The sequence below is a fragment of the Pan paniscus genome, chromosome 1 (genome assembly GCF_029289425.2).
Source record: "Pan paniscus chromosome 1, NHGRI_mPanPan1-v2.0_pri, whole genome shotgun sequence".
In the NCBI taxonomy this organism is placed as follows: domain Eukaryota; kingdom Metazoa; phylum Chordata; class Mammalia; order Primates; family Hominidae; genus Pan; species Pan paniscus.
In genome coordinates, this window is record NC_073249.2 from 19,582,819 (window position 1) to 19,596,736 (window position 13,918).

Sequence of the window (13,918 nt, forward strand, 5' to 3'; positions counted from 1 at the left end):
CTGGGATTTGTGTCCTGGCTTCCCCCACATTACCTACAGCTTAACCTCTAATACTACTAATATTTATACATCATCTGGGAGACAGACACAGTCGATATGAAATCACACAAGTGCTTTATGAAAAGGAGGACTGTGCCTATCTATACAGGTTCCATTACGTGTCATGTTTCCTCTTTATAAAACATTGAAGAAAGCTCACAATCCCAGAACTGTCAATAACAGTATGAATAGTGACAGATGCCAGAAGGAATAAAATCTCTCAGTATAACAACAGCAGAAACCTTGATCCAATTGGCTGCTAGAGCCTCCCCTTTGTTTCACCCTGGGCAGCACCTGCCAGGTGATGGCCACGCTGCCAAGATGACTCCCAAGTGCAGCTAGGTGTAGAAAGCACTGGATATGACCGCTGCTCTCCACACCACACGTCATCATCGCTTTACATATGTCATCCATCTTGGAAGCATTTTGCGCTGTCTTCTTTGACAACAGCAACTGGATGTGTATTAATCCAGTTTCATGAGCTTGTCATCCTGGTGTTTATCATGCCAACTAATTTTTAGCCTAAAAAGCCTGAGAAATTCTAACAAAATGCAATGCCTTTCTTGGTACCTAGCCCATTTCTAAAATGGCTTTATACAAATACTGACATTTCTCTACTTCCCAACCTTCAATTTATCCAATTTGGAAGACTTTTAACAAAGCACCACCAACCAACAGTTTAAGAAACATCACTTTGGATTTATAAGCAAATGCAGCTATCAATGGACTTTCAGAACCTAACTTCTGTAACTTAATTCCCAATGTGTTCATTAATGCATATACTTAATTTGTAATATAATGTCTCCAAACAAAAGAAATGCTAAATTCGGTGGGTTCATTTATTTTAAAGAGACAAGGTCTTGCTCTATCGCCCAGGCTGGGAGTGAAAGTGGCACAATCATAGCTCATTGCAGCCTCAAACTCCTGGGCTCAAGGGATCCTCCCACCTCAGCCTCCCAAGTAGTAAGGACTACAGGCACATGCCACCATGTCTGACTAATTTATATACATATATATATATATAAATATATAATTTTTTTTAAGAGATGGGATCTCATTATGTTGTCCAGTCTGGTCTAGAACTCCTGGCCTCAAGCGATCCCCCGCTTTGGCCTCCCAAAATAGAGATGACAGGCATGAGCCACTGTCCCCGACCTAAATGAGGTTTTTTAACAGAAAAAAAAAATGTATTAATGAAGTACCTGACTCATTACTTTTTTCATTGACATTACATTTAACTTCCAACAAAGTTCCCTCCCCAACTTTTTCTCTATTTTTTTATTTTAACCAATTGTCAATATCCAAATTATACAAGTGATAATTACCTTGACAGACTGTAAAAATATGAGTTTCACATTAAACTTACTTGTTCTTTATTTGGAAGAAAGCACTGGTGAGAAATCCAAGCAAAGTGAGCTAGTTTTAGTTTATCTTCCCAGGAAGTTGTCTTGCTTTTAAGCTTAAGGGAAATGCCAGAATAAACAGCAGCCATGGCTAGGCTTTATCTACAATTTAAAAACAATGGGAAAAAAAATACTATAACAATGTCAGACTGAGCAGGCACCAGAAAACCAACAGTATTGCAGTACTGTATCTTGTTTACCTAATATGTGTTCTTTTAAAAGTTTTTAATGAATCAACAGATTTGTCGGGGTAAATCTACATACAAGATGCTTGACTCCAGAATTTTCTGGGGGAAATTCAGACAAAAGCAAGCAAAAGATGGACTGCACACACAGAAGATGGACTATATGTATCCCAGCTGTGATCAAACATCACTTCCACAAAGGTGAGTGTTCAGGAATTCCACAAGGCCAAAATCAGTGATTACATTACTTGTGAAAAGAGTCATTCATACATGGTTTCGAATTGAAAGAGGAAAAGATACATAAGCAATATCCGGAGAAAGTAATATGTCTCCAAGTGAAAAAGAAAACCCCAAAGGAATACAGTTATTTCAGCTGCAACAGTAACCTTCCATTAACACTTTCATTCAGTCATGTATAAATTTACAACGCACATACACACTTCAAAAAAGACTCTACAAGAGATACTTGCACAAGGAAAAGACTAAAAATAGAAAACAAAAAACCATGAAATCTCGGGGGTAGCAAACATACCAAACACCTACAGTTACTATTAAACTGGGTAAACTTGGCTTTGAGTTTCCTAAAAGTTATAGTAAAAAGGAACGTTAAGACGTTTTCATTTTAGAAATTAAGTTATCCTTCACTCTACTGCAGAGAACAAGAACATCAAGTGCTGTCAGTTTTCCTATTTTGTCAAAATGTCCAAAACGAATTCAACGATGCCTGACTTCTAAGTTCAATACCATAGAACCGCCATCGCGACAGCTACAAAGTGCATAACAGGTGTTTGCTGAACTGGCTACAAAGACAACCGAGATGCTCTCCCCGGCTCCGCCAGAGTTCGGCTCTCCGGGCCTCCAACCGCCCTTACCGGGCAATGCGAAGTCCAGGGCGGACAGCACAGCCCTGCCAGCACTCCCTGCCCAGCAGAAAGAGACCAAGCAACAAGAACCAGGGGAGAGCAGCTAGGAGCCAGGAGGGAGTTCGCCTTCGCGAATGGAGCGTGCCCAAGCCGCTCTCGCCCAGAGTCTGCTGGTGGCACCGGAATTGGGCAGGGTTGGGGGGCCCCCCATCTGGGCCCGGCCTTAGGTAGGGGGATCTCCTCTGGACCAGCCCCGGGTGGGGGGACTCACCTCGGGACCTGGCTGCCCGCAGGGGCTCACCGCGGGTGGGGGACTCACCTCGGGACCCGGCCCGGTAGGGGGCTCAGGTCGAGACAGCTCCGGGTAGACAGCGGAGGACGGCGGCAGCGGCGGCGGCTGCTGTCCCGGTGCGGCGGCGGCTGCTGTACGGGTCCCGCGTCCCCACCACGTGGGACCGGTACCCGCGCTCCTTCCGCCCGACGCCGGCGGCGCAGCGGGGAGGGGCTGCACGCACGCCAGGCGTCGCCAGCCGAGCGCCGAGGCGCCTCGCCCATTGGCGGAGACGGTTGCGCGTTGGAGGCCCGAGTGGCCCAGCCCGCGGCCCGCTCCGTGTCAGTCAGTCATGGAGCGGCCGCCCAGAGCGGCGGCGGGGGCGGCGGGGCGCGGGGCGCGGGGGCCCAGCTGAGCCGGCCGTCAGAGTGAGACCCTGCGGCAGAGACGACGGAGGCGGAAGCAACCCGATCCCGGAGGCGGCGGCGGCCGGGGGAGCCGGAGCCGCCTGGGATGTTCAGTGAGTGCCGGGCGCACGGGCGGGGAGGGCCGGGAGGGTCGCGAGGCGCGCGCGCGCGGGCGGGCGGGGACCGGGGCGGTGGGGCCTCGGCGGGGCGCGCCTTGGCTCCCGCCGGCGGGCGGTGGGGGTGGGGCGCGGGAGGCGGGGCTGGGGGGCGGCGGGCGGCTCTGCGCGGGCGCGACGGCCGCGCCTCCGCCCTCGGCCTCCCGAGTCCCGGGCTGCGGCCGGCGGCGTGGCCTGCAGTCGGCGGCTACACCTGGACTGGCGTCGCGTTCCTGCGCAGGGGTGGGTCCTGCGGGTTGGATGCCGGGCTCGGGGAGGAGGTGGCGGGCGCCCGCGGGGAAGGTATCCCAGTGCCCGACAGCCAAGCAGGGAGCACGGCTCCACAGCTCCTTTGCATGTAGGGGAAAAGGAAATGTCTTTGCGGCGAAGTCGGGATTCAACTTTGCACATGGTGATCGTGCGTGGGTGGGTGTGGAGTCGATCTCCGCGTGTGACACGGAGGAGCCAGAGTTAGACTAGCTGCTGCAGGAGAGTGCTTACCTGCAAGGGTGTCTCTCGGGGCTCGTTGCCTCATGACAGCAAGGTAAGGTTGGTGCGCCCATGGTGTGGGACGGGTTCACCACCTCCAGCTCGCGAAGCTGCCAGGCTTTTGAAAATGTATTCGATAAGGCGTTGGTCCGAAGTGAGTGGATGGTTAGAAACAGTGGTGTCATTTTAGACTTAGCGGAAGTGGAGTGCAGGAACGCTACATGCAGTTCTCCCATCAGTTGTGAAAGTCGTTGTAATGCGGATCTCGCAGTCTTTGTGGTTCTGGGATCAGAAGGTAAGTGCCAGTCCCATGCAGTGTCTGTCTTAAATTACTGTACCTAAACTGACCTTGCAGATTGGAATCTCGGAATGGTGACTCCTGCTAACAAGCAGTTGGGAGCTGTGCTGAGAGGAACATTAAGGGCGGAGCGTGTCTTACATCAGGCGATTCAAGTGTGCCAACACCTGAGTTGGGGATGTAGGGGAGGACACGGAGGCTGTTCCCCAGTTCCTGGTCACAGCTCTACTTGGAAGGGGGAGTAGGAAAGGGAGTTTTGTGCTTAATAGGTTAAATGCATCTGGCCACATCTTTAAACTTTGGAACAGCATAATGTAGTGGATAGAGCTTGGTGACAGTAGACCTAGGATGGAAACCATGTAGCCATCTGCATAACCTCTCTGAACTGTAGTTTCCTCATCTATAAAATGCGATGATAAGGAATAACTTAAACGTGGATTTTTTTTATCTTTAAGAGACAGGGTGCCTCTATGTTGCCCAGGCCTGGGCTCAAGCAGTCCTCCCGCCTCAGCCTCCCAAAAAACGACCTTTTTAAAGGTACCCAGAAAAAGAATGATGTGTATGAAGATAGCTAAATGTTAGCTATTATCGTTTCCTTTTTGGCAAAATACCTTCTAGGTTCCCTGTAGTCCTAAGTTTTTGCGTTAAATGGAATATATGCTAATTTTTTAATGAATCGTAAATTCTTCCTGCCTTAAAAATCAGCGCTAAGCTAGAAAATTAAAAGGTGGGCTTGTTTTGAGTATTTTTCTTTGTCATCAACAACAAATTAGATTAGTGTATCTTGGAATAGTTTTGTTGCTCCTGCCTGTAAATGTGAGGCTTATGTGAGCTTCTGTCCCTGTGAAACTAGGTAAAGGCCTCACTTAACTACTCAGTAACTGGTTTTTGGTTTTGCAAGCAATATATTAGCACCTGTGAAGGACATCTCTGGGGAAAGAAAGGGGGTTTTGTTTCTGCTAATTTGTTTTGCTGGAAGGGAGCTCTAGGGGTCATCTGTTAAACCAGCATTACTCAGTGGACAGTACTAGAAGTCAAGTTTCCAGCCTGTCTTGTATGTGACTGGTGGCTTCTCAGGTAGTAAGTGTTCTGATCATTCTCTCAGCAAGCTTCTAGTAAGCATTCATTGTTGTGCTCCCTCAGGAAGCCCCTGGTCACATGTAGAATCCTTTGAGCAGCAAGATGCTGTAGAAGGTGAGAGCTCAGACCCTTCAGCCAGGTGTCCTGAGTTCCCATCCTGGCACTGTGTAACTTCTTTGCGCCTCAGCTTTCCCATCTGAAGAACGTTACCTACCTCATAGGTTTGTTGTGAGCTTAAAGAAGGCAGTCTATGTAAAGCACTTAATTTTAAGTGCTCTAAGTGTCTTAGCGTCGAGTATGCTCAGTGTTAAGTATTCGTAGTGGTAGTGTATGAAACAGACAAGAATAGGGTAAGTTCTGTGACAGATTTGTTCCTGGGTTCGTGTGTGGAAGGGATTGTGATCAAGGAAGCTTTTGGGAGGAAGACATGGCTAAGCTGAGCTGCGAAGTGCGGGTGGGATTTAGCCAAACCAGGTTGTAGTGCCAGTGTGGCAGTGCCTCCAACTACTGGAGGGCCCCTGAGGGGAGAAGGTGGAGTGGGACCCACCAGTAGAGTAAGAAGAACCAAAGATTGGTCCAGTGAGGTAAACAGGCAGATTAGAGCAACCTGGAAATGACACAGTAGACACTCAATTTTTCTATCCTTCACACTAGTGGAGGCAGTAGAAAGTATTTTGTTTTGTTTTGTTTTTGGAGACGGAGTTCCACTCCTGTTGCCCAGGCTGGAGTGCAATGGCGTGATCTTGGCTCACTGCAACCTCCGCCTTCCGGGTTCAAGCGATTCTCCTGCCTCAGCCTCCCCAGTAGCTGGGACTACAGGCATGCACCACCATGCCTGGCTAATTTTTGTATTAGTGGAGATGGGATTTCACCATGTTGACCAGGCTGGTCTTGAACTAACCTGACCTCGGGTGATCCACCCACCTCAGCCTCCCAAAGTGCTGAGATTACAGGCCCGAGCCACGGTGCCCGGCGGCAGTAAATGTTTTTAAGCTTAGCAGAGATAACATCAGATTAGCTCCTTGGAAAGATTGTGCCTATAGTAGTATAGTATTATGTTTAAAGCAGGGCCAGGTGTGGTGGCTCATGCCGATAATCCCAGCACTTTCGGAGGATCACTTGAGCACAGGAGTTTGAGATCAACCTGGGCAACGTAGTGAGACTCCGTCTCTACAAAAAAAAATTTTTTTTTTTAACTAACCAGGTGTGATGGTGAGCATGCCTGTAGCCCCAGCTGCTGAGGAGGCTGACTCAGGAAGATCTTTGAGCTCAGTCAAGGCTGCAGTGAGCTGTGATTGTGCCACTGCACTCCAGCCTCGGTGACAGAGCAAGACCTTGTTTCAAAATTAAAAAGAAAGACTTTTATTTTTATTTTATTTTACTTTTATTTTTTATTAAAATAAAAAAAGTCTTGGCAGTTCCCTATCTGCCCGTGATTTCAAAAGGAAAATGGTAGTAGAGTTGGGCATTTTATTCCAAATCTCAAAGCTTAGACAGCACTTACAGAAAGCATGAAGAAACCAGGCAGCCTTCCCTCTTAAAAATTATCTTCAAGTATATATTGTATATGCTTGATCACAAGCAAGGTTTTCCCCCAAAAGTCTCATGTTTGGGGCTCCCCTGTTACAGGGCACTCTTTCTCAGTCTATTTTGAACAACAAGGTGCTGTTTGGGAAGGACATAATGGGCTGGAACAACTGGAGCAACCTCAGCTGGTGCTAGTTTGGGATATTTATTCAATCTTACCAAATAAGTGAAACAAAAAAATAGGAAAGATTCAGTCATCAAGTCATTCTTCCTGATGGGGGTGGGGGGTATCACAAAGTGCAAGTGTTAAATGCAAAACATAATGTATGTATAATATATATACACACACATATCTGTATATCTATATATATCTATCTGTATAGATAGATAGATAGATAGATAGATGATGATGAATGAAAAGAAGTTCTGCTCACCCGAACAGGCATTGATGGCTTGGGTTGAGATTTCCAGCAGGAGTATATGGATTTAAGACGTGCTTTATTGTAACTGATTTAGTAGATGGGAAAGGTAAAGTGCTCTGGAAATGGAATTTGATGATTCATAGTGGCTTAATTCATCACAGACACTGGTGTTTAAGATATTCATGAACAGTTGGAGTGAATTTGTTTAGTGAATTAATATATTGCCTTATATATTTTAGATATGTGTAAATTAATAGAGATTATAGTTAGACATTTGATTTTCATCTGTAACCCTCAGGGTTTCTCTTTTTTTAAATTAAAGTTGACTAAAATGTTTTCTTTTTAATTTTCTTATTGGTATGGTAAGGTAGTCATAGGTTTGGGCTTACCTTTTAGTTGGACATTTTACAGAAAGAAATTAGCTGCTGCTGTTTCTCTGCTGAAGCAAATTGTCTTTTTCCTTCCTATTTTTTAATTTACAGAAGATTTGAAGAGTGTTGTATATTGTCAGTGTTTAGAAAACACTATAAAATACTTCCATTTATAATTGTTTAGTAGTCAAAGAAGATATCCTCCCAGTAAGGTGTATCAAGGTGGATGGGTATGTTAATAACTTCACAATGTTTGGCAATAATAAAAGGTAGCTGTGTTTTTAAAACAAAATACTAACTTTTGGAGACTTTGTCATTAGTAAGCAGAAGTGTTATGCAAAACTTTGTGAATTAACTTTTTTAAGCCAAGATGCTGATGCATTAGTTTCACCAGGTAATGTCATTCTGTAGAACTCTGTTGTCCAATACAGTAATCATTGGCCACTTATGACTACTTAAATTAAAATTAGTTAAAACAATTCAGTTCCTTAGTTGCACTAGTCATATTTTCATTGCCCAATTGCCCTGTGTGGCCAGTGACTACTGTTGTGAACAGTGCAGACTTACAACACCTCCGTCGTTTGCCAAAAGTCCTCTTGGACAGTACTGCTCTGGAATGAAAAATTGAAGATCATTCCATCCACTTTGAGACACACACACACACACACACACACACACACACATAAATGTTTTAATGAAGCGTCTTCAAATCCTCATGTACTGCATTTGAATTCAGTTTCAGGAACAGTGATAAGCATGGGAAAACATCTTATCCCTTATTTTGAGAACAGGACATCCTATTTCTGTCTGCAGTGGTGTTTGCAAATAGAGCATTTGTGAAAGTTTTCTTTATGTAGTCAAGCATAGTAAGTAATGTAGAGAGCCATTCTGTAGATTGTGCCACACTCTTCCATGTTAATAAGATTTTGTATAGAAGCAGTTTTTCTGTGCTGTAAAACAGTATTAAAGTAGAAATTCAAAAAGATCATGAGCTTAAAATAAACTCTCAAGAATTCCAAGAAGCTAGATAGCACTCACGTTATTTTTATGATGAGTTTCAAAGATAAGCCCTGTCCTCAGGGAACTCTCCATCTGTTTAGGGGAACTGAGGAAGAGTGATGGCAAGAGGGGATAACCTGCATGAGGGTTGGGGTGATTTAGGCTTGGTTGTAACATCATTAGATTTGTCATGTACTTTGGCTGCTTTTCAAAGGGCCATATGAGTAGGGCCTAAAGGTGGAAGAATATTGGAATAGTCCAGTTGAGAAGTGATTTGTAGAGTCGGGCATAGTGGCATACACCTGTAATCCTAGCTACTTGGGAGGCTGAACTGGGAGGATCATGAGCCCAGAGGATGGAGACCAGCCTGGGCAATATAGCCAGACCACTTCTCTAAAGAGAGCGAGAAGCAATTTGTGCTGTCAAATAGCAAACAGTCAAGATGGGGCAGCAGAAATGGTTGAGTTGCACTAGCCGCATTTTTTTTTTTTTAAGTTGAGAGAGAATTCCCATTTAGAATAGGAGTTGGTGGCCTCTTTGAAGTAAGGGACAGAGAGAACAGAATTTTATCATGACTGGCTTTTTGGTTGTTTTGTTTTCTTTTGTTTTGTTTTTGCTTTAATGGTGGATAGTGGCACCATTAAGCCGGCTAAGAAAACCGGGAGAAGGAAGAGGTATTGCAGGTGGAAATGTCTGTTAATTGACTGAGTTCAGGAAGGTGGTCTGACTGTAAGTCTTGCATGGTGGTGTGGTGAAGCAGGGAATGTGAAGAAGCAGTGGCAGACAGTAATGGGAGGGCAGAGCCACAAGAGAGGCTTGCAGTGGGAGGGACCAAGAGAGTTTCAAGTAGGAGGTGAGTTCAGCAGCATCACATCCAGCTGAGAGATCGTGAAGGGTGGTGCTGGAAAGTGACCGGTTAGATCAAAAAGTTAAGGAATCCCAAGTCTCAGTAGCCCACTGAGGTCAGAAGCAGGGTCAGCTGGCTGGGTGAGGAGACTGGTGAAGGTTTAGAATAGCGTAGGTGGAAGGCTGTAGGGTAAGTAGTTGATGAAACAAGACTTCTGGAACATCATGGAGGTCCCAGCTGATGTTGGAGAAAATCTACTTCTCATGACATCTGTTTGCTGGATTTCGTGATTTCCACCTACTTTCTACCACTGCTGCCATCCCCACCAAAACGCCACATTCTTCACTGCGTCCTGAGCCCAGCTACGGCCTTATCCATGTGCCATTTTATTTCTTAGGACACCATGGGAAAAAACACAGCTTCTAGTTCAAGTGTATTTATGTCAGTCTGAGCAAAGATTGAATATGAAAGGCTATCATAATTTTTAAATTATATGAGGTATGACTGAAACTGAAAGTAGTATGGCTCATTTATTTTTCAGTTGTGATTTATATTTTCACAAAGCATATTGAATATACTTTATCATGATGATTAATGCAAAGCTAGGGCTTTAGGTCCTACTTAGACTGATCTTTTGATGTTACAACTATTTAGTTGCTGTGAGTGAAGAGAACTAATAACTTGAGTTACCTAGTAGACACTTAACAAAAAAATGCAAAAAAATAATTTTTTTCTTCTGTTATAAGCATAAATTTGCCATTGGAAAAAAGATACAATTACTCAAAAGCCAACAGTCAGAAGTCTCAGTTGAAGAGCTGATTTGAGGATTGTGTAGTGAGTTTGCCTGAATTTATCTTGAACTCACCCCTACTCAAAACTGCCACCTTATTGGGGCAGGGGGAGGGATGGGGGAGCCAGGTAGTACTCTTTTGGCATTTCGTGGAACTGTGTAGTACTTTAACCTGCGATATGGTGGATGAGGGTGCCTCCCAGCTCTCCTCTACCGACCGACCGTGTACATTAGAGCCTAACGGGGGTGGGGGTGGAGGGATAGGATGCAGCGTGTAACCACTGAAGGGATTGACCAGACTAGAGTTCCACACTGACAGCATCTTAAGAGGATGCCTGGGTTCCATGTATCTCCACCTCCCCATGTTTCTGTAGTTGAATGTTAAGTGTGGCTGTGGTTTTCCCTGCAGAGTTGTTACATTGAAATGATCGTGTGGGATTTTATATAGCAACTTGGTTGAAGTATCTGGCAACTGTTGATACATGAGAATAGATATACATTGTGTCAAAATCCTCCAGAAATTTTTGATTTCCAGAAATACTAATAATGTGATATGAAGAGCAGAGTATTTGACATCTGTTTTTACCTCTGAAAGTATTTTATATAAATTGAAAATCATGAGAAATTCTGAAATGTTAACAAAGAGTATAATTATATCTAAATCCAATTTCAGTTTGAAAGATTTTATGATTATAGGAAAAGCTAGGCAGGTAATGAAACTGCACTGTTCGTCTCATGTATGAGTCTCTCCAGAGACTTAAGTCTAGTTTAAGGAGAGTTTTTTTCTTCACTTGTCCCTTTTTGGATATTAGTACTCTGGAAATCAGTCTGGGTGGAGGGGACCGATTTATCTCAGGTTCATTAATTATCCATGTCACTTGAAATATATGTACATTGGAATAAAACCCAGCTGAGTTGATTGGGTCGTGTCTCTAGTATTTGAGTTTAGCGTGGTTATGCAAGAGAGTCATTGCCAGAATTCCTGCCCTTAAGATCCATGGCCATACAGTTGGTTCACCACCCACCCTCAGGGAAGCGCCCTTATCATAAATGGTAGTTTGGACTCAGAGAAATTGCTATTTGGGGCAGCTAATTTAAGCATATTTGTTAGAATCAGTATTACAGACTAGTTTCTAGCAATCTTAAATATGGTCAGTGTTGACTATCATTCATTCTTACTGCGTTCTGTTTACTCTTTCCTAACTTCGCATCTTTTCCCTTCCTCCTCAGACACATAGGTATATTGTCGCACCTTGAGGACACTGTGTCATTGCAGAGCCTGTTCTCCAGATCAGTCATTCACGTGTCTTTCACATGCAGAGTTTTTTCCTGTCAGAGGTGATCTAAGAGATCGAGGCCCATCTGCCTGGAATGCTCACGGATGTGCATCAATATGTGCATGCATTCCCAAGTCAGCAAAAGATCGGCAGTGTGGAAGCCGGAAAGATTTCAGTCTCAGCTAGAGTAGGGAATTGGGCTGGTTTGGGAAAGCCCGCAGAGTAGGAGATCTTGAAGTTAGATGAAAAGCAGCTGTAGCAAGTGATAGGAAGAGGCACTGGTTGGATTGACTCGTCTTGACTTAGGGCCACACGGGAAAGGACAGTACTGTCACAGCCTCTGTGTGCATTTAACTTTTTTCCTCTAAATATAACACAACCAGAATCTGCAGGGCTGAAATTATTTATATACATATCCACACACTCACGGGATTCTTATGTATAGCCAGGTTGGAGGATCACTGATAGAGCAGTGCTGATCAGTGGCCACAGAGAATGGGAGCAGGGACCCCACTCTCAGAGTATCAGAATCCCTGTATTAGCAATTTAAAAAAACAGCTTAATTAAAAAGTAACCTAAGTCATCAATACAGTGAGAGAATAATACACCATACCCAAACAAGGTAAATTTCATAGTGAGAAGAGAGTTCAGTATTTGGAAATTTATTATTGTGTTTCATTATGTCACTAATTCACAACCATAGTGTTCCTTCTTTTTAACAATCACACACCTAGTACCCCTTCTTTGTAACAAATATTTTGAACTCTTTGGCAACCTAGAAATAAAATGCACAGATAATGTAATCTTTCTGGGCATATAGTTTAATATATATATAATGTCCTAACATTTTATATTTATATGTATATATACTTGTGAGTATGTCTCTAGCCTTCACAGTTTGCTCTGTTGTATGACTTGTAGGGAATTGAAAAGTAGGTCTTCAGAGTATATTTTTAAAGGGCTCCCACAAATCAGTTTAGAAGGAAATAATTACTTGCAAATGGTATTGGGACAGTGTGTTAGCTACAGTCACTGGGCAAAACATTTGTTTGGTTATTCACCACACATACACTAAAAGAAACTGCAGATGGACGAAAATTAGATACAAATAATTTTTTTATGTTTAAAGAAAAATAAGACCAGGCATGGTAGCTCATGCCTGTAATCCCAACAATTTGGGAGACTAAGGCAGGAGAATTGCTTAAGCCCAGGAGTTTGAGACCACCCTGGGCAACATAGCAAAACCCCTTCTCTACTAAAAAAAAAATATAAATAAATAAATAGACTTCCGGAAAAGGTGGAATTTTACATCTTAAAAAAGAATGGTGGAAGGGCAGGCACGGTGGTTCACACCTGTAATCCCAGCACTTTGAGAGGCCAAGGCAGGCGAGTCACTTGAGGTCAGGAGTTCGAGACCAGCCTGGCCAACATGGTGAAACCCCATCTCTACTAAAAATTTAATAATTAGCCAAGCGTGGTAGCGTGGGCCTGTAATCCCAGCTACTCGGGAGTCTAAGGCAGGGAATCACTTGAACCCAGGAGGTGGAGGCTGCAGTGAGCTGAGATCATGCCATTGCACTCCAGTCTGGATGACAGAGCAAGACACTGTCTCAAAAAAAAATAAAACAAAATGAAAGAATGGTAGAACTCTCAAAGGAAAATACTAATGCATGTAACTGAAACTGAGAACTTAAAACACATCCAAATAAATGATCAAAAACAGATCTCCCACACAAAACAACTGGGAAACCTTGATTTAGAGAATGTTACTTTGGTTGGGATGATTGTGTGTGTATGCGTACATGAAATGCATTCCAAAATGGACACAATATTTTGGTCCTGGAGGGGAAAGTATGTTTTACATGACAGAAGTGAACCCCAAAATTCATCCAGCTGTCATTGGTCATCTGGACTGCAGTATTTATTTCTGGCAAAGTAGTGTTTGAGGCCATGGCAATACTAGGGGTTCCTGTCATTCTTGATAATAAACTCAATAGTCAAAGGAAACAGTGCCTCTTTTTTTTTTTTTCTTTTTCCCTTTTCTTTCTATTTTTGTGAACCTACAAATTAGCTTGAATTATTCAAAAATAATTTACTTCTGTTCAGGTCACTTCCTACCACTTTCCTTTCTTACAGGAATTTATGAGACATATGCTAACACATATACATACCCTCTTAGTGTTGTGCTGCCTTTCTATACCTGTGGTTTAAATAAAGAGCAAAAAAGGTAAATAATATTATACAATTAAAATGAAAACACGGCCAGGCGCGGTGGCTCACGCCTGTAATCCCAGCACTTTGGGAGGCCAAGCCGGGCAGATCACAATGTCAGGAGATTGAGACCATCCTGGCTAACACGGTGAAACCCCGTCTCTACTAAAAATACAAAAAATTAGCTGGGCGTGGTGGTGGGTGCCTGTAGTCCCAGCTACTTGGGAGGCTGAGACAGGAGAATGGCGTGAACCCAGGAGGCGGAGCTTGCAGTGAGCTGAGAT

The 13,918-nt window shown here is 43.9% G+C and overlaps 2 protein-coding genes across 3 annotated transcripts in view; one reads left to right on the forward strand and one right to left on the reverse strand.

The window, feature by feature from the left end:
* URB2 (URB2 ribosome biogenesis homolog) overlaps positions 1 to 3,041 on the reverse strand; it is a 35,274-nt gene extending 32,233 nt beyond the window's left edge. Inside the window, exons 1-2 of the mRNA XM_034948697.3 lie at positions 2,810 to 3,041; positions 1,406 to 1,544 (exon numbers count right to left, since the gene is read on the reverse strand). Coding sequence (XP_034804588.2) covers positions 1,406 to 1,531 — 126 coding nt within the window. The 5' untranslated portion in view covers positions 1,532 to 1,544; positions 2,810 to 3,041. The remainder of the gene's footprint in view (positions 1 to 1,405; positions 1,545 to 2,809) is intronic.
* Position 3,042: 1 nt separating this feature from the next.
* Positions 3,043 to 13,918, forward strand: part of TAF5L (TATA-box binding protein associated factor 5 like) — a 32,934-nt gene continuing 22,058 nt past the window's right edge. Inside the window, exon 1 of one of the 2 annotated variants that reach the window (XM_034948703.4) lies at positions 3,043 to 3,281. The gene's annotated coding sequence lies outside the window, so the exon portion shown is untranslated. Of the gene's footprint in view, positions 3,282 to 3,449; positions 3,567 to 13,918 lie in introns of those variants that run through there. The other variant, XM_008978168.4, reaches the window with a different exon arrangement.